The sequence below is a fragment of the Leuciscus leuciscus genome, assembly GCF_965113295.1.
Source record: "Leuciscus leuciscus genome assembly, chromosome: 15".
Classification (NCBI taxonomy): domain Eukaryota; kingdom Metazoa; phylum Chordata; class Actinopteri; order Cypriniformes; family Leuciscidae; genus Leuciscus; species Leuciscus leuciscus.
In genome coordinates, this window is record NC_138739.1 from 20,429,144 (window position 1) to 20,450,533 (window position 21,390).

At 34.8% G+C, this 21,390-nt stretch overlaps 3 protein-coding genes and 1 long non-coding RNA gene across 5 annotated transcripts in view; 2 read left to right on the forward strand and 2 right to left on the reverse strand.

Moving 5' to 3' along the window:
* Window positions 1-21,390, forward strand: part of LOC309475585 (uncharacterized protein) — a 518,877-nt gene that overhangs the window by 415,077 nt on the left and 82,410 nt on the right. The gene's annotated exons all lie outside the window — the stretch shown is intronic.
* LOC309475587 (uncharacterized protein) overlaps window positions 1-21,390 on the forward strand; it is a 454,091-nt gene that overhangs the window by 53,585 nt on the left and 379,116 nt on the right. The gene's annotated exons all lie outside the window — the stretch shown is intronic.
* The window catches only part of LOC309475692, a 115,356-nt gene that overhangs the window by 10,031 nt on the left and 83,935 nt on the right, over window positions 1-21,390 (reverse strand). The window lies entirely within an intron of this gene.
* Window positions 6,385-9,017, reverse strand: LOC309475662 (CD48 antigen). 2 transcript variants are annotated; one of them, XM_082138568.1, is made up of 4 exons: window positions 8,685-9,017; window positions 8,283-8,588; window positions 7,498-7,782; window positions 6,385-7,379 (listed from the first exon to the last, which is right to left on the reverse strand). In XM_082138568.1, exons 1-4 carry the CDS (start codon window positions 8,725-8,727, stop codon window positions 7,207-7,209), a joined length of 807 nt encoding a protein of 268 aa, XP_081994694.1. In that variant the 5' UTR covers window positions 8,728-9,017; the 3' UTR covers window positions 6,385-7,206. The 2 variants fall into 2 exon arrangements, with proteins under 2 accessions (XP_081994694.1, XP_081994693.1); XM_082138567.1 differs by having other exon boundaries at window positions 6,614-7,391; window positions 8,685-9,013.

Here is a 21,390-nt window from a genome sequence, read left to right on the forward strand (position 1 = left end):
GTAGAATTAAGGTCCGTCTTCATTGGAATTACTGGAATAACCAAACCTGTTAATTAGAAGATGTGTCCACATACTTTTTGCTGTATATGTGCTAAATGTACAGTGTATCTTACTTTCATGTTGTTCTGTCCTGTGTGATTTAGTGTCAAATTGGTTAAGTAATCTGTTGAATTGAAACACATACTGTATATGCTCTACTTTTGTTTGCATTTAAATAAAACAAATTGTGCTGATCATGTGAATGATTATTCTATGAGCAGACATGCCGTATTTAACATTATTTATATACATGCACAAATATCATAAAATTATTAACATTTAAATATTAACAAATTTAAACAGGCCCATTTGTGACCCTGGATCACAAAAACCAGTCACAAATCACACGGGTATATTTGTGGCAATAGCCAACAATACATTGTATGGGTCAAAATGATAGTTTTTTCTTTTATGCCAAAAATCATTAGGATATTAAGTAAAGACCATGTTCCATGAAGATATTTTGTAAATTTCCTACTGTAAATATATCTTTTTTTTTTCTTTTTTTTTTGAGTGAATGCAGCACAATCGCGAACATAAATGGACAACTTTAAAGGCGATTTTCTCAATGTTTCGATTTTTTTGCACCCTCAGATTCCAGATTTACAAATAGATGTATCTCAGCCAAATATTAACAACAAACCGTACATCAATGGAGAGCTTATTTATTCAGCTTTCAAATAATGTATAAATCTCAATTTCAAAAAATTGACCCATGTGACTGGTTTTGTGGTCCAGAGTCACATTAATAGAATAGTGTGACAGTGGTATTTTGAAAACTTGGAGGGGCAGCATTATCTTGTAATGGTTCATGATTCAATTCAAACGCAGTATTTGCAAATTTAGAACAATTCACTTTGAATCGTAATTACAATAAGAAACAGTATCATGACATTCCCCTGTCTTGTGTTTCGGGACTCTTATTCTGAAGTGTATTGTTGTTCCTGCTGTTTGTCTTCCTGTGATTAGTTCCTGTTTCCATTGCTGCCTTGTTAGTTTCCATAGTTACCCTCATTGGTCACCATCGTTCGATCTCATTTTGTTCATTTAAGTGGCTTTAAAATGTTATTCTTTTAACAGCCAAATTTTCGGTGGCCGAGAGAGCTCAACGCGCTGCAACTGAAGAAAACACATGCAAATAGAAAAACACCTGCAAATTAAGAAAACATCTTCATCAGTTTCACAACACATGTGTGCTCCAAATACTCACAACACAACCAAATACAGAAACGCGCTGCAAAAGTTCACAACTGAACACAACCAAATACAGAAACGCGCTCTAAAAGTTCACAACACAACCAAATACAGAAACGCGCTGCAAATAGGACAGAACACAACGGAAATGTTTCCGGGGAAGCCAATAAGTGACGGACCCGACTGGGACGTGCCTACGGAGCGGTCTACTTTAATTTAATTTATTATTTTATTTTTGTTGCAAAACGTAGATTACACGTTTATGACATACAACTTTGTATACAATATACAAAATGCATTTGTAATATGTTCAATGTCATAAGAATACTAATCAGAAAAGAACAAGCTGAATACTAAAAGAAAAAAAGATAGAGAAAAAGAACATGAGGGAAAGATATTAATATATACATCAGTTACATTGTACACATTCATGTTATGTTAAAATAAGTTTCATAAGAAATGTTAGAATGAAGGGTCCAAATCATAGACAGTAGGCTATATAAGAGGTCCAAATATGAGACGGCGCTGCGTTGTCATGGGAACATCCCAGGTGAAAATAATGAGGAAATTACATTGGCTTTCGTTGCTCCCTTCATCAAGTCCGTTCCAAACGGCTACATAATGTAAGTGCCCACGAGTGTGCCCACGTCAAGGGCTCTGCCGTCTGTAACGTTAGGGCATAGGTAATGCTCAGTTTCAGGGTTCAGCTGCCATCATCGACGGGAAGAAAATTACAGTTGACAACATATAAGTGACTCTTTACCGTGTCTCTATAACATTCTGTGAGGTTTTTCATCCTCATGGAATCTATTTCTTGTTAGGGTTCCAACCTAGATTAGAGAAATGTTAAACTCGTTCTTACTACAGTGAGGAGGTCTGGATAAGTATTGCACTCACTTTTTTCTACCTTAATCCATTTAGGAGTTTAGTTTTATTTACTAAACACTAGATTTTGGTTACACGTTCTTGTTGTTTGTTTTATGTCATTTAAGTTGAACTGTTTTTCACTCAATGTTAGGGGAATCCGAGACTTAACCAAACGTAAAGCTTTATTTCTTTTCTGTAAATCAAAAAGCAGAGATGTCTATTTTTTACAAGAAACGCATTCAGTTGTGAAAGACGAAAGTTTCTGGTCGAATCAGTGGGGGAGTAAAATTATCTATAGTCATGGTTCCAATAATTCTGCTGGGGTTATGATTTTATTTAATCAGAACTTTAATTACACTGTACTTGAAACACTTTGTTCGAATGAAGGCAGGTGGTTAATTATTGTTATCCAGTTTGGGGAAAATATTGTTGTTTTAGCAAATATCTATGGCTTTAACAGATCCAGTCTTAATAGTTGTCTCTTTACAGATTTATCCTCCAAATTACTTTCTTTAAAAACAAAATACCCATCTACGTCACTAATTATGGGCGGGGACTTTAATGAGGCTCCTGATTTATGCTATGATAGATTTCCTCCAAAATATGGCACTACTACTGTTAACAAAATAATTAGTGATATATGTTCCAGTCTCTCGTTGGTAGATATTCATAGATTCTTACATAATGACTCTTCCCCTTCCTTCACTTGGTTTAAATCTGATTTGACACAAAAATCACGTATTGATTTTTGGTTGATATCTGATAATCTGATTTCTTCTGTTAAATCCTGTTCTATTTCCAATGCACCTTTAACTGATCATGCAGGTATCGAGTTAGAAATTTCTGACATCAATTATAACTTATTTAGGAAACCAGGATATTGGAAATTGAATAGCTCTTTATTAAATAATTCTGATTATTGTTTGGGTATTAAAGGCATAATTGATTCTTTAAAAAAACAAACTAATATTTCTCATACCTTAAACTGGGAATTGTTTAAATATGAGTGTCGAAAGTTTTCTATTAAATTTAGTAAAGATCTTTTAAAATCAAAAGGATTACAATTTGAATTTATATTGAAAGAAATTAACCGCATTTCTTGTCTTGCCAATCCAAATGATGCAGAGAAAGAAAGTTTATACTTATTAAGAGAAAAATTAGACTCCTTTTATATAGAAAAGGCTAAAGGGGCCTTCATTAGATCTAGGGCCAAATGGCTAGAAGCCGGAGAAAAAAACTCTGCATATTTCTTCAATTTGGAAAAAAAACGAGCCGAACTAAAAAAAATTTCCTCTTTGTATATTGATAACACTCTTATATCAGATGACAAAATAATTTCAAAATTTGTTTCAGATTTTTACCAAAAATTATATACATCATCCTTTAATCCTGATTCAAGTGATTTATTTTTTAACAGGATACAGCCTTACACTCCTAGTATAAGTATAAACAGCAAAAACCTTTGTGAAGAGGAGATGTCATTGAAAGAATTAGATGATATCGTTAAAAAGACACCTTTTAACAAAAGCCCAGGACCCGATGGTTTACCGTTTGAGTTTTATAGATGTTTTTGGGAAGAAATTAGAGAGTTTATGTTGAATGTGTTCAATGAGTGTGCAGCAAATGGAGAACTTACAGAATCTATGAAACAGGGAGTAATATCACTAGTTCCAAAACCAAATAAAGACGTTTTGCATTTAGATAACTGGCGCCCAATCACACTGCTTAACTCGGATTACAAATTGTTAGCATCTCTTTACGCCAATAGGTTAAAACCATGTTTGGAGGAAATCATATCTGTCACACAGTCTGGATTTATGAAGGGAAGAAAAATTTCAAACAATATTAGACTGGTCTTAGACCTTTTAGATTATTCAGATTTGGTAAATGAGGAAGCTCTTATTTTGTTTTTAGATTTTTGTAAGGCTTTCGATACAGTAGAGCACAATTTTATGTATCAAGCTCTTGATCATTTTGGTTTTGGCCCAACTTTTACAAATATGGTGCACACATTCTATAAAAATATTTCAAGTAGTGTTTCTTTATCCAGTGGTACATCTTCTCGTTTTGTTATCCAAAGAGGCATTAGACAGGGATGCCCTATTTCCCCATTTTTATTTTTAGTAGTAGCCGAAACTTTGAATCTTTACACTCTACATTGCTCTCAAATCAAAGGTATTGAGATGGGAGATTTCACTTTAACTATTAGTCAACTTGCTGATGACACTTGTTTATTTTTGAAAAACAAAGATCAGGTCCCTGTTATTTTGGAGGCACTCAAATTGTTCTCTGATGCATCAGGTCTATCTGTGAATCAATCTAAGAGTGAGATAATGGCTGTACACCAACTTGAAGACTCAAGTATATCTGGAATACAGGTTAAGCAATCAGTCAGATACTTGGGTATTGTAATTAGTAAGTCAGACACAGAGAGACTAACAGAGAATTTTTTGCAAAGATTACAAAAAACAAGAAATATCTTTAACTGTTGGCTCCAAAGAAATTTATCTATTCATGGTCGTGTATTGATTTCAAAGGCCGAAGGGATCTCCAGAATTGTATATCCAGCGTTATCTCTTTATGTAGATTCTAAAATGTGTGCCGCAGTTGAAAAAATCATATTTAAATTTATTTGGAGAAACAAAACAGAATATATTAAAAGGAAAACCATAATTAGAAGCGTATCAGAAGGAGGACTAAATGCCTTAGACTTTGACACTATCAATAATATATTTAAAATTAATTGGATCAAACATTGTCTTTGTGAAAATAACCTTCCATGGTTTTTCATTCCCAATTTAGTCTTCAAAGAATGTGGTGGTCTTAATTTTCTACTTGCTTGTGATTTTAAATGTAGTAAACTCCCAATTAAGTTGTCTAACTTTCACAAACAAGCTTTGAATACATGGAAATTAATTTACAAACACAATTTCTCTCCCCATTCCTGTATTATTTGGAATAACCAATATGTATTATTCAAAAACAAAACCATTTTTTGGAACGATTGGTTTAACAAAGGTTTAATTTTTGTTACAGATTTGTTAAATCAATCAGGTGACCTATATAATTACAACGAATTTGTTAATTATCTTGGGACAAATGTGTCTTCTAAAGAATACTTTAAACTTATTCATTGTATCTCCCCGAAACTACTTTATCTTATAAAAAACGAAAAGGTGTATAATCCTGTAATTGGCTCTCTTCCTAGTCTGACTGTTGGGGGCCTTTCCATTAGAGATAAAAAATTTAATAATATATATATTAGAAGAATTTTAACCAAAGAAAAAAGTTCTTCACCTAAGGCAATGGTAAAGTGGAAACAGGATTACCACTTCCTTGGTTTTAAGAATTTGTGGTCCGATATAAATAAATATGTAATTCCTAATAAAGTCAAAGAAACTCACTTTAAAATAATAAACCGATATTATCCATGTAATGATTTTATTAGTAAGTTTAAAGAAGGGTTTTCGCCATTATGCAGTTTCTGTAAAGAAGAAAATGAAACAATTGTACACTTATTTTTCAGTTGTAACTATACTAAATTATTTTGGTCCCAAGTTTCATGGTTTATTTTTGAGTTATTTTATAAGTTTGTTACAATAACTGATGTAATGGTCTTGTTTATGGATTGTGATACTGGCTTATTAGAAATGGATAAAATAATTAAACTTCTCATTCTATTTGGAAAATATCATATACATAAAGCAAGATGTATGTCGACTGTACCAAATGGTAGACTATTTTCCATTGATCTGAAGAATTTTTATGACTCTCTAACTTCAATACAAAACAATCGAAAAGCTCTAAAAACATCTAAACTGTTGAAAAGAATTCTTAATGTATTAGTAACATGATTGATATGTGATGTAAGGTGTAGAATTTTAATCTTTTTGTTTTACGGATTCAAATGTCTCTGTATTCCCCCCTTTCTGTTATCTCAATAAAGAAAAAAAAAAAAAAAAAGAAAAAAAAAAAAAAAAAAAAAAATAGGTAATGCTCACGAGCAATAAAAAACGTAAAAAACGTCCCAGCCGGGTCCGTCACTTATTGGGTTCCCCGGAAACATTTCCGTTGTGTTCTGTCCTATTTGCAGCGCGTTTCTGTATTTGGTTGTGTTGTGAACTTTTGCAGCGCGTTTCTGTATTTGGTTGTGTTGTGAGTATTTGGAGCACACATGTGTTGTGAAACTGATGAAGATGTTTTCTTAATTTGCAGGTGTTTTTCTATTTGCATGTGTTTTCTTCAGTTGCAGCGCGTTGAGCTCTCTCGGCCACCGTACAAATTCCCAGAAAACATCCACCTACGCAATCTTGATCATATGTTGAATTAAGAAATCATTATAGTGCAGCCATAGATAATTTACAGGGAACATAAATATTTAATTTACCTTCCAAGTCTTTGATTAATTTGTCATGTCACACACACACACACACACACACACACACACACACACACACACACACACACACACACACACACACACACACACACACACACACACACACAGACACAAGTTGCTATGGTGACTAACAAGGGTAACTATGGGAACAAACAAGGTATACTATATGGTAACAGGAACTAATCACAGGAAGACAAACAGCAGGAACAATAATACAGTCAAAATAAGAGTCCTGAAACACAAGACAGGAATCATAACAGCAACATGCATAAAAAGCTCAGAAACATTTTTGGGAAATGACAATGTAATTTAGTTTAATTTATTGTAACCAAAGCTTTTACAATGTAATGCTTTCTTACCAAGCAAATAAAGCTACTTGGATCTTAATAGTAAAAAAATTTATAATAATAATAAACTTGCTCAGCTATGCAGAATTACTCAACATGTAGTTTCAGCTGTTATTTTTGAACCAGTGACAGTCTTTTTGTGAGACTAATGGTCCTAATGGTGTAATGCCTTTTTACATCATTATAAAATTAGCAAAAATTGCATTTCGATTTACATTTCTTTATAACCAAATTGGAACCAGGATTTAGAATTAAAAATGACCATCTACCATGTGAAAATGAAAATATTTTATATATTTCATTACATTTTCCAAAAAAGAAAAACGAAGAGAAAGAATCAAAAACGCAAACTGTTTATTCTCATTTTAGAATCTTAGATCCATCATTGTGGGTCTGATGTCTCTCCAGTTCAACTCTTCTTGATCTGATGTCATAAACCAGCACAATGAAAGCAGCCACAGCGGCCACGCCCACCAGAGCAGTGACGACCAATCGGATCACAGCTTCAGTCCCTCCACAATAATGGACTTCATCTGAAGAGAGAACTTAAGCACAGAAACAAAATGTTCCGACACTGTTCCGCTAATATTACACTAATGAACCTGACAGAGACTGGTTCATAAATAAATGATAACATCACAGCTAATGTACCTGAACACAAACGACAGAGATCAGTAATGCAGACGTGTTTGGTCTGGTTGCTGATGGGATTGTTGATCACACAGCTGTAAGTGTTGTTATCCTGATATTCCACCTCCAGAGGAAGAGAGAGACTGATGCTGAGATCAGACACACTGATGCTGGACAATAAACTGATTCCTTTGTACCAGGAGAGAGTCACATGACTCACATCCATCACTGAACACAGCAGTGAACATTTTGAGCTTGATGAACATTTTGAAATGTTACTGGTAATGACAGGAATGCATAGTGGAGCTGCAAAACATGAAATAAGATGAAACCTGTGTACATTTAAGAGTAACAAGAGGACTGTTTTATTTGTTAGTGCTTTAAGTTTTGCATGAGCATTTACTGTGACCACATATAGTTGGGACCTGAACTTGGTGTTTCTGAACTGGGTGTTTCAAATGAGACAGAGGCATCCACAATGTGGAAAGGCTCCAGGAGCGGTTTGAAAACCCGAATGAGTTACATTTGTTCAGTTCATTTCAGGAGTAAAACCTGACAAGAAGTATATCAAAAAGTGTGCTTATTTATTTGAAATAACTTTTTTTTTAAATCAGGCTAATGCACATTGTGCAACAGGTGATACCTCCATGAAAAAGTAAAAATGCTGTTTTAACTAAAGTGGGACCACAGTCTAGAATGTATCTGTAAATTCAAATATTAAAACCATTGTAAAATATTGTATGATGATATTGTAGGCTACTATTTACAATATGAATAGGATATGACATACATTATACTCTACTCACCATAAATGGTAACACTGAACGTCTTGATTGACTCATTATTGATAATAATACTTAATTCATAGACTCCAGTGTCTGTGGTTCTGGTGTCTGTGATGGTGAGAGATCCATTTCTCTCCAGCTTCAGTCTGTCTCTGAATCTCTCATCATCATAATATGTAGGATTGCCCTTAATTACTTTAGCTAAGCGAATGCCGTTAAACCTCCACTCGATCTCATTCTTTAGCTGTATTTCAGAAATATTAGAGTCCAGAGTGACAGAATCTCCCACCATCACGGAAACTTCATGTGACTCGACATCAAACACACCTGCAGAATAAAATCATATGACGTAAATATTTAAACAAAGTTTATTTTCTTATTTTATGATAAAACTATTGCCATAAATATAGATTTATAACTTACCAACCAGACACAACAAAAAGAACAAAACGAATGTGCGAATCATTTTCGTAAAGCCTCTGAGAACTGAAACTAATGTGACATTAAAAGGTAGGCTAATTAAAAAGTTTATTTTTCGTAAAGCGCTAAAATTTAGAGCATATCACAAAAGCCCTCAGAACTGCGACAGTGCACACACACACACACACACACACACACACATTATTGTGCGCGCGCCTGTGGTCGTGAACTAGTCCTGGCTGCAACAAGATGACGTATGCATCTGTCCAACCAATGCGAGTTTTAAAGAGGTTAGTCCGTTGTGCTTTCGGAAATCCAGTTCAGTGGGCAGTTTTATTTATAAACTTATTTATAAAAACAGAATGTTTAACTAGTGATTAAGTTGAATTTGTTTATAAAGCTTAACAGGGACTGTAACATATGTAGCCTATTTTAGTTATGGGAGTGGTATCTTAGTTGAGTTTTGCTATTTGGATAGGGCCAGTGGACTTGTATTGACTTTTTATTGGCTATTGATTGATGTTTGGGCTGGTTTTGTTACACAGTCCTGGCAACCCTGTTATTGAGCTCCTGTTTAACAAGTTGGATAATAAAATTTACATGGTAAATAAAGTTTGCATTCAACTGTAATTGTGTATTATTACATATATGTAGGCTACAGAAAGTGGTCACAGATCTATTGACCTGTGTCTCATCTAGCCAGAATAGTGAACTTCCATCCACCGACATGTTGACTGACTATTTAGATCAGGGCTGCCCAATCCGGTTCCTGGAGACCTACTCTGGACACACACACACACACACACACACACACACACACACACACACACACACACACACACACACACACACACACACACACACACTCATGTCTGTAAAGTGCTCCTGAAGATCTTCATGAACTGCTTCAGGTGTGTTTGATCAGGGTTGGAGCTGAACTCTGCAGGAAGTTTGATGCTTTTAAGTGAAAATACTACAATTTAGGTTCTCGTTGTTTAGTTTACATTAAAGGGATAGTTCACTTTGAAATTAATTTTTGGTATGTTTTAGCTTACCTCAAGGGCATCCAAGATGTAGGTGTCTTTTTTCCCGCAGTAGTTTCAATTTTGATATTTTTAGGTCAAACCGTTCTTGTCTGTCAGTCATAATGCAGGTCGATGGTCACTGTCTCAAAGAGCAAGCACAGCCATGTCCGAGTGATCTGATCTGACGTGTACGCAGACTGGTGCATAGATATGTACACTAGATGTCGCCTTAAAGACACTCGTTCCAATGAACTGCCGTAGACAAGGCGACATCTAGTGTATATATCTATGCACCAGTCTGCGTACACGTCAGATCAGATCACTCGGACATGGCTGTGTACAAGAGGTAAAAACGATATAAATACTGTTCGTTTTCTCACACAAACCGCTCGTTTCGTGTCTTAGGCCATCAATGTGTACTTACGATGGGGAATTGTTTAATTTGGACGACGGGGAATTGTTTTAATTTGGACTCTGTGCATGCTCTTTGAGGTGGTGACCATATAGACCTGCATTATATGACTGACAGACAAGAACGGTTTGACCTAAAAATATCAAAATTGAAACTACTGAGGAAAAAAAGACACCTACATCTTGGATGCCCTTGAGGTAAGCTAAAACATACCAAAAATTAATTTCAAAGTGAATTATCCCTTTAAATGTACCGTAAGCATTTAGCATGTTTATTGTAGTTTGTCTGTTATTTAATGCATGACTAACAAACACACCATGTAAAATTCAGCATGTTTTTAAATCAACGGCCATTCAAAGACATCTGTAGGCCTATATTCTGAAGCAATTTGTTTTTCAAACAATGTTTAATTTGCTAATATTCTATTATTTTATAGTGTATTGGAAAGAGAGCCGTCTGACATTTTCACATATAAAGAAATCATAAACTTTCATGTATTAACCAAAAGCCTGTGTGTATTGTTTTTGAGAATGAACTCAAGGATGTGTATAAAAATTCTGTAATTTGCAAAAATTTCTAAAGATATCAAGAGTGAGGCTGAGCTTTCGAGTGTGCTGAACCCCATTTATTGGCCTACCTGATGTATTTTTCTTAATGTGCATTATTCAATATAGATTTATTCTATTATATTCTATTGATGTTCGTATGGAACAAAATCAATTAAACAGTTGCAAAATTATTATGATTTGAATTAGTCAGTCAGTATTGACCAGGTCAAGGTGACCATAGGTTTAAGTGATTGTCTCAAAAGCTCTTCTGATCAGAGTGTTGCAGTCGATGTTTGGGTTTAATCTCATCATCTGTTAATCTGTTTTAGAGAAAATAGCGAGGTTCTCGAATGATGCATGATGGGTTTGACAAATACCATGTTGAGGAATTCACTTTATTTTACAGCGAATCTTTTGTGTAGAGTGGAAATCTGACTTAAAGGAAAATAAAAAAAAGTCTTTGCTGATTTACCCATCAGTCAGCCGCACACACGCAATAGTAAACAGGAGCAAGACGTTTGTCCACTCAACAGAAACCACATTCATTTGGGTCACTCTTCCACTAAACTAACCTGAAATAAACTCAGACCACAGCAGTTTCACTTTAACTCAGATACTGAGCTGAGAGTGTCTAAGTATTCAGTGGAAACATGATTTATCTTGCAAGAGAGAAAAAACACCTTTATTTAACTGTTTTTATTCCAACATAAAAACGGTTTTGAGGGGAAGTCATACCGTGTTAGCAGAATAAGGCCTTTATAAGCACTAAACTTACAAGCTCAGACATCAGATTTTTTTTTTTTTTTTTTTACATTAACATTTTTTTTTTGTGTGTGTGTGTGTTTTCTGTTCTTTATTTTGCTTCTCATTCACTTTGTATCACTTTTAATTCCAATAGTCCAAACAAAACAGTCCAGCAATCATGTTTGGAGTTCATGTTTTATAATAATGATTCTACTCATTGAATGTAAGTTATCTTAAACGGATATCTGTTCTCTGATCTAAAGCTAATGTTTGCAGATGGTCTCAGTTCTTGTGGTTTATTTTCAGCATCTTCTGTTCTCTGTGGTTACAGACCCTGTCTAAAGAACAACAGCATTAATAAAACCTTTCCTTTATTTCCAAACCTATCCAACCAAATCACTTTATCAGTGGTATATTAGTATGTGGATACATATCAGGACTCACAAAAAGAGCTTTGTGTTGTTATTTTAATTTCTCATTTCATAACGACTGAACTTTGTTTTTTTGTCTCTTTGAGTTCCAGTAGACCACATCCTGTAGATGTTTGACAGTATCTCAGCAGACACTAAGATGTTCTTTGCACAGTTTAATGTAAATGTGTATTTAGAGAGAATATAAGGAGTATTTACTCCTGCTATTTAATTCATCACTTTGGCATGATATTCTGCACTCTTTTTTTCTAATGATACATTATACTGTATTTCAAGGAAACTGAACATGGCTTGTGTGACTTTGTTTGGAACAATACTTTTGTGCATTTTTGTTGTGCCTTATTATTATATTAGGTTATTTTAAATCATATTTACCTCATTGCATTCAAACACATTGTTTTTTAACTTCAGACCTCAGATTTTACTCTGGTCTTCTAAGTAAGGGTCTTGGCACGCCCCCTAGTGACTAAACATGAACATCTCTTTTTTCTTCTTACTGCTGCATGCCATGAGGAGGGGGATCATGGCTTTTATTTCATTTCATTTTAAAGTTTTATTCAAAAATGTATGGTCATCAGCTACTTCCTAAACCACTCACACCTCATTGTTTAAAACAGCATGAGTGTAGGTAAGTCTTAAAAATAACCTTCTTAATTATACAGTCAAAAATTATTACATTTCAATATGTAAAACTTGGCCTATTTAAATACTTGAATTTTAAACTCACTAAAATAAAATTCACAAATATTGAACTGGTTCACAAACTTTTTCAATAACCAAGGGAAAATCAAAAGCATTAATATCATCATGATAGACAGTAACTGAGAACTACCGGTAATACGGGTGTATATTGAGAAATGACAGGGCAAAAAGAGTTTTTTTTTTTTTTTTTTTTGGTTTATTTTGGTTTATTTTGTTCAGTGACCATTCAGCATTAACAGAAACATACAAATGAGGATTTTTTACAGGTGGAATAAAGAAAGAAGAAGAGGCTGGTCAGATCATATTGGGTCCTGTCAGCAGAAATCTGGCTCTTCAATAAAAAGCCTGCAAACGATACTGATGAAATTGAGATTAAAAAACATACTGAAGTATGTTGAAGAATATGTTGCTGATCTTAAATCTGATTTAGAAAATCAAAATTTAGCACATAAATATAACAAATTGTACAAACTGTATACTGTGTCTAAATTAGTTAAATCATCGTATCGGGCCATATATAGGCTATATGTTCGTTCTCGTTCGATACGATGTTCGTTCGTACATATTTGGTATTGTGGGCGTTTTTTTTTTTTTTTTTTTTTTTTTTTTTTTTTGTAGCCCAGATGTAATTTTATAGAAATACAGAATGCAAAGGGTTAATAAGTTTGGTTTTAAGGTACTATAATTTACTTGCGTTTATAAATCCTATCTTGCTTGCACTGAAATACCTGCTCATCTTTATTTTACTGGTTTTCTGTTTGGGTAAATTCCATAGACTGTAAATATATATATATATATATATATATATATATATATATATATATATATATATATTATTATTATTATTATTATTATTACATGGGTAATATAAAAATATAAATTATTTACATGGGTAAATTCCCATGTTTACTGTTCATGAGGGGGCGGGGCTTGGGAGATATAGGCAGCATTTTTTGCAACTTGCGAGGAGAAAGTGAAAGGAACTTGCAATCCGCGTTAGTTCTCTTAAAATATGATAAAGTAACCTACCCCCAGTATTATAGATGACAAATCGATGTGCTTTTCTGGGATGCTTGTCTACTTGTTTGAAGGTAAATTATCTGTTTCTTGTGCGGTGCGTATTCAATATGGTATAATGCTGGAAAGAATGCTAATAGTATGTTAGCATACAGTTAATGACTGTTAAAGTGTTTGCACACATTTTATATAATGTTTGTAATTTATTTGATACGTTACATGGACTGATTATATAATATTTTACACAGAAAACGGACAGTTGTTTTTTTAGTTATGTTTATTTACCGTGATAACCTCCTCGTCCATGGGAAAAGACATTCTACATCCTCTCTGATGATTCGTGGCGTCGAGTAAGTTATAGGCCTTCACTGGATTCCTGAACTTGCAGCCCTGTACAGTTGTGCCTGACGGTCGTTGCAACTGGACATCTTCTCAGGTCGTGAGTACTATACCAAGCACGCGCAGTTCAACTATTTTTGTTTTCTTTTAAATGAAGCGGCCAGTGTTGTTTTTTTTTTTTTTTTTTTTTTTTTTTTTTTTTTTTTGTGTGTGTGTGTTTGCCATCACGCTCTCAAGCCACGTCACAGACCTGCAACAATTTATTTGGTTTAAGACTGTGAATGAACATGGATGAGTTTGTGGGCCCACTTTTATTGTCACAGATGTTCTACTGATTTGATTTGATTTCATTGATTTTGGTGTCAATTGAATTGAGGGTTCATATTGGAATTGCTTAATTTTGTATTGTATTGTCTGCATATTATATTTAATCATGTATAGTGTCATATTTTATTTCATTAAATTGTATAACTTCTCCCATTCATATTTATTTGTGTTATTTGGATTTAATACTGTGAATTACAAAGGCTTCATTCTTAGTGGGATAATTGGAATTAAAGTTAAAATTACTAATTGGAGGCACCGCCAAAGTGTTTACAAAGTTTTGTTTAAACAATTAGTTATAAAATAAACATAACAGCGGAGTTATTTGTTTTATTAGTATTTAATTTTCGAACCAGACCCAAGGCTTCATCCAGTGTTACATTTACTAAAGTGGGTTAGCTACCTACAGTACCATAATTAGCACAGGGACAAGGGGTTACATTTGTCAAAGAACGTAATAAACATTTGTTATTAAATTTAAATATTTAAGTCCACATCCTTATTGAACACACTCTTTATCTTTAAAAGGGGGCATACATTTGTCGGTGAAGAGTGACTCGTCAAAGGATGATGGCCAAATAAACTTACCAAAGGTATTTCATGTGTTTCTTATTTTTGGTCACAGACTGTGTTAGAAAGTGTATCACTGAATTATTATCATAAAACTATAGGCCTAGTTCAAATATTTACCAGCCTTTTTCTTTTGTCTTTGCTAAAAAAATATTTACTGGAGATATTGGTAATATTTTCCCTGGAAATGCAGTAGGCTATTTTGATTTATTTTATTTGCTAACATCCTTCTATATGTTTTTTAAATGCTTTCTTTGTTATGCGAAATCGAAAATATTTGTATACCAGACATTTACAGTTAGACCGGCAGATAATGGAACGTTCATTTATAGATTTTAGTTATTCTGTATGATCATAGTAAATCAGGTTACTTTTACGCAATCAGTTATTTTAAGAGTGTATCCGTGTATTATTCCGTGCGGGACATGCGGACGCTGCAGCAGCACGAGGTTCACCTGTGTCTGTGTTTAAACGCCCTCGATTAAAACCTGAGATTTATAACACTCCTGACAGCAAAATTAAAGTAGAATGAATTCCTTAATTTTCTTGCTGTTAAAATTAAGACTCTAAGCCAGGACAAAATTGTTCTGTTGGCTGCAAGTATGTTTGAATCTGAGTGGATTGAGTCCTCAAAGAAGGTACTGTTTGAACTGTTCAACCACGCAGCAAAATGTTTCTCATAAAAGGCCACAGAAAGATGTGACCAATATAAAAAGCTGCCTTAAAAAGTAAGATCGCCTGCTGTCACTCCCAGACAGGTAAAGTGGGGATAAAGCCCGCTGTTACGTTGTTGGCAGACTTTTGGAGAATTGTGATATTCTATGTTTGCAAGAGACGGTTTTAGCGGTGCAAGACTTGGAAAAACTGAATTCTTTAATGTCAATTTTCATGGTGTTGGTGAATCCACAACAGATATTGATACGGGTATAATTAGAGATAGAATACCTGGGGGTGTGGCTATATTGTGGAATAAAAAGTTGGACTCACTTGTGAAGGTGGTTAGACTTGGTGTCAGCTGGGGTATTGCAATACAGATTTCTTACTGTGCGTTCACACTACAAGTGACTTTGTCGCTGCATGTCTCCAGTGGCTGGCAGTGAGGTCGCTAGGGGGCGTTCCCACTACTGGTTGCCTAGTAATGTTTTTGAGTGGCTATTAGCGGCCATAGCGGCTATTTAACAGGCAAATGCCTGTTTATCTAGGTTCACAAAGCCATTCAGACTCAAGAGTCAGCACGGCGAGTACCACCGCATGTACACAGAGACATATCATACATTATAGGACAGTTTCTGACTGCTAAAATGAGCTTCTCATCCATCTTGCCTCGGTTGGACTCGACACTGAAGAGTGACGGATCACATGCGCTCCACTGACTTCACTCATATTGGTTGTCGCTCCCAAAAGCCGCTCTTCATTTGCATAAAGTTGAACATATCTCAACTTTGCCCTTCCTATCAGAGCATACTCAACTCCTTGTCCAAGCTCTTGTTCTATCTAGACTGGACTATTGTAATGCTCTCTTGGCAGGTCTGTAATGCTCTTCCAGCTTGCATTTTCAGGCCTCTGCAACTGATGAAGAATGCTGCAGCTAGAGTGGTCTTTAACGAGCCGAAGAGAACACACGTCACACCTCTCCTTAATAAATTGCACTTGTTGCCAGTTGCCGCTCACATTAAATCCAAGGCACTGATGCTTGCCTACAGAACAACCACTGGCTCTGCTCCCTTTTACCTCAACTCATTACTCCAGACTTATGTGCCATCCAGAAACTTGCGTTCTGCTAGTGAACGTTGTCTCGTGGTGCCATCTCTCTGAGGCACAAAATCTCTTTCTCGGACTTTCATCTTGACTGTTCCCTGCTAGTGGAATGATCTGCCAAACTCAACCCGAGCTGCTGAGTCCATAGCCATTTTCAAGAAACGGCTGAAGACGCATCTTTTTCAGCAACACTAGATCCATTAACATTTACACCTTCTCTTCTATTCTAGTGTATACATTCTAAAAACTTTTACTATGATTTTACTAAATTTTTTGGGTGGAACATTTTTACACTTAAAATATTGATTAAATTGAAACGCAGTAAAATGAATTACATATACCATATGAACTGAGTAAATGTAAGTAAAGAAATTAAGTAGATCTGAGTAACTGTATTTGGTACATTAACAAATAAAATTGAGTAGAATTAATTTAACAAAAAAAAAACAAAAAAAATAAATAAAAAAAAAATATATATATATATATATATATATATATATATATATATATATATATATGAGTAGCCTAATATTAATTGTTTTTATTTATGAGTAACATTATCTTTTAAATGGGTGGTTTACTGCTTTTTTTCTTTGCATGATTGTGTTTATGGGGTGCAATATAACATGCCTTCGTGTTTTTTTTTTTTTTTTTTTTACGTCTTATTTTTCATAAATTTCACCTTTATTGTAAGCCGCTTTCTCCTCTGTCATTTGAACGACCGGTTGACTTCCTGATTCTATGAAACCACTCCCTCAGAAACAGGCAATGGGCTCAGATTGGTTAGTTCGGCCGGTGTGTTGTAATTGGCTAAACTGCGTAGTGCATGTTGTCCGGAAACTTCACGCCCATTACCTTTACGGGCGAAAGTTGCATGTGCTCCGGTCAAATGTAAATAATGGTGTCAATACTGCCGTATCAGTTTGAGCCAGAATCAGACCCAGAAAGCGGCAATGAAGAGTCAAGCAACCTCCGCAAACACGGCTCTTACAAAACGTTTCTGAATGGTACATTTTGTATTATTATTATTCTATTCTATTCTATTCTATTCTATTCTACTATTATTATATAAGAATTTCGATATGCTGTTACTTGAAAATGCTACTGCTGCTTGTTAGCTTTTGAGATACGGTTTTCTCCTGATTAAACATTTAATATAACTGAATAAATGACTGAGTACTACAGTTTTTTTTAAAGTTATTGTTTTAACTTCAGCAGCTGAAGTTGGCTGTTGCAATTACATATAATTTTTTTAACTTTATACACGTTTGTCTTATACACACAAAATAGCATCGAACTAACTGGCTATAAACAAACAGCGTTGGCATTGGTTTACGTTCTTGATCAAATCGAAAAATTACGTCATAAAATATACATGGAAAATACATTTACAAAATTAGTACATAATTACAAATTCAGGTCCAAAATGTTTGTACGTGTAAGTGCGCTACTAAAGCCAGCGCTGGCATTTGTTTACGTCCTTGATAAAACTAAAACATTACGTCTGAAATTATACATGCAAACATTATTAAGTCTTACTTACAGGTTGTGGCCCAACAACTGCTGCCTCTGGTTTTAAAGTTGGAACTGCTTCATGTTTTAGTAACAGTTTCTTGTTGAATCCGGCATTGAATTCGTGGAGATTCTGGAAGCTGTCTTCCGTAAAATGCGCAGCACAGAGAGCTATTACGATTGAAATTTTCAGGAACATAATCAAACATAAATTTTAGCCATTGTTGACGAACTACAGCGTCCGTATGAAGCCCGAACACAGAAGACCTGGCAGCTGGGTGAAAATAACACACTTTCGACGGCATGGCTACAGCTCTCCACTATAACTCTTCCTCTTCGACAAAGCCGCAGAAATATGGCCATGCCCCCTTTTTTGTATGGGTTAGTTATGTATAAAACCCGGGAAGTATCTCGTTGTAGTCCCATTCGAGTCGTTTTTGTAGGCATTAAACTTCCTGATTTTTAAAAGACGATATCTCTGCTTACGTTGAACTTTCAGCGCAGCAACTTTGCAGATACTGTTCATGCACCAACAGCAACATTACACACCATTTAAAATGAAAAAAGTGAAATCACAATCAACCACCCCTTTAATTTTCCTGTAAGCCTTTGTAAAATACTCCACACAACCAGGTAACATTATACATAACATCTGCCTTTATTGTCGATGAGTACAGCAATACAGCATATTTTATACTGTTTTAACATGTATACACCATACATTTAAACTCATATAACAAAAATATTGGAAGTAAAAACAAAAAAATGTTATCCAATTTCCACCGGATCAGCGCTGGTGACTCGTGCTCTGCGGGTGAACATCTAACTTTAGACCACCGTCCTGCGTTTCACTCCTAGCCGAAAGATACTGCGATTAACCTGCCAATAAACAAACTGTGCACAGTTCTGAGGACATTTTATCATCCAAATTAATTATATTCATTATCATTAGGAATAAAGTCGTGTGTTTTATGCAAGGCATCAGGCATTTCAATTAGCATAAAAAACAGACGTGACACTTGTTTAGGTGACTCACATTGCGTCCCAGTATGTTGTTTTGCATTAAATAAAATGATTTAAAGCACCGTAATGATTTTATAGATAAAATAAAACATGCACACACCTGAATTTCACAGAGGAAATGCACCAATTCTGTAACCTGATAATCCAGAGTTCTTGCGAGAGCACAAGTTGAATTTGCTCAGCGAGTTACTCTGGTGTTGAGTAATGATGCTCATTAAATATGCCCCTCGATCTGAGCTGCACCAATCACATCGGGTTATCTGATATAGGTGGGCCAGAGGCCAGATGACGACAGCGCTGTGACGTCAAAGTCATTAGTAAACATTGCAAGATGGCTATGGATGAACACCATTTGTTCGAAACGGCTTTGGCCGCTACAATAAAAGATTTAGACTTTTTATCTAAAAGAGGAACAGAAGACGGCGCTCCAATCGTTCCTTTGCAAGAAGGGCGTTTTTGCTGTTTTGCCGACCGGATACGGTCTAATCTACCAGTTAGCTCCGCTGGTAGCTAAGCGATAACTTGTTGTGATTGGTCGTAGTGTTATCCGATTGCGTGCAGTGAGATTTTCAAATGTATGCTTGATGCCGCCAGACCATTAATCTTTTAGATTTAGGTCTGGATTGCCAGGCTACCAATTCTGCGACGCTGAGAAGAGAAGAACTGTTCTGGACTGGAGAGAATTTAAACAGCCCGCGCTCACTCAACCGTTGAGTTGTCGTCACGTCAGAGGGTGGGGGAGGGGTGCATTGTTTTAATTGAGTAAACTTACTAGTGTGTTAAATATATTAATAGTATTTGTGGTTCTTGAAACAGATCAGTTTAATTCTCCATTCTCAAATATATTCATAGAAATTTCACAAATATATTAAGTGTATTATAAATAAATAATTGGTTAGTCAAATACTAAATTATTTTAGAGAAAAATAAACTTAAATATAACAGTAGGCTACATTTTAGACATAAGTAACTGTTGGATTTTTTGTCAATTATTTCGGTATGTTTAACTCAAACAATCAAGTAAATTATTTTTTTCAGTTAATAAAGTTCATTATTAATGTGATATTTACTAAGCCACTGAATATGTCATTGAGGATATGCAGACAATTCAGACAAAAATTCATTGTTTTTTAAACGCATTGTTCAATTTTGTCAAGATACTAGGCCTAATCTTATATTGTCAAGTGAAGTGTTTTTGCCTGTAGATAGCTTTACTTATGTTAGTGAGGCTTGTAACACTACATCTTGGTTAGATCATTGTATCAGTACAGCTGATGCACATGCCTCTTTGAAGGGAATGAGTATTTTATATGACAGTAACAACTGATCACATACTGTACCTATTGTTCTGTTGATAAATGTGGAGTATCTTATAGCGACTTATTATGTTGGTACAGATTGATCCTTGAGTAATATCCATTTAACCAAGGATGGGCAAACCCTGAGGGCTGATTCTATGGCCATGAAGTTCTTAAATAATAATGTAAAAATTACAGGATATCTCTTCCATGTACTTTAGATGGAGTTTCTGAAGCAGATAATATTGCAGAGTTATGGAGACAGCATTATAGTAATCTTTTTAATTGTGTGTAAAATTAATTATATAATGTTGTTGACATTGAAGGTAATGATACAATAATGATTGTCACATGAGGTGTACCAAACTATAAGCAAATCTGTCTGACAACAAAGCAAGTGGTTTAGACCATATCTCCACTGAACATCTTAAATTTGTTAGTAAGAGGATAGCTCCTCTTTTAGCTCTTTGTTTTTCTGGTTTTATGATTCATGCCGTGTTACCAGATTCAATGTTGTCTGTTTTGTTAGTATCAGTTATTAAAGACAAAGATGGTATGGTGGGTAGCTTAGATAATTATAGGCCCATAGCGGTAGCCAGTATTTTGTCTAAAGTTCTAGAGAAGATCTTGCTGGATAGGATAAATGTGTTTTTTAAATCTACAGATAACCAGTTTGGTTTTAAAGCTAAACACGATACCGATCTGTGCATTTATGCCTTAAAGGAAATGGTAAATAAGTATAGAGATAAAAACTCATCAGCTCTTATGTGTTTTATTTTAAACTGTCTGATAAGGATCTTGTTGTGTGTGCGAAAGTAAAATATCTTGGACAATTTATAACTGAGCATATATGACAGATGACGAGATATTGAACGGCAAACGTCGCATGTTGTATATGCAGGCTAAAATATACTTTTGTGTAAGTTTAGCTCTTGTTCAGACAAAGTGAAGACATCACTGTTTAAAACATAGGCTATTGTACACCACTTTATACTGCCCATTTGTG

Coding starts and splice junctions, on each gene's coding strand:
- LOC309475662 (XM_082138567.1), bottom strand. CDS start 8,727: ATGATTCGCACATTCGTTTTGTTCTTTTTGTTGTGTCTGGTTG. Junction 8,589..8,684: donor CTTTTTGTTGTGTCTGGTTG/GTAAGTTATAAA, acceptor TTTATTCTGCAG/GTGTGTTTGATGTCGAGTCA. Junction 7,392..7,497: donor TCTCTGTCGTTTGTGTTCAG/GTACATTAGCTG, acceptor TCTGTGCTTAAG/TTCTCTCTTCAGATGAAGTC.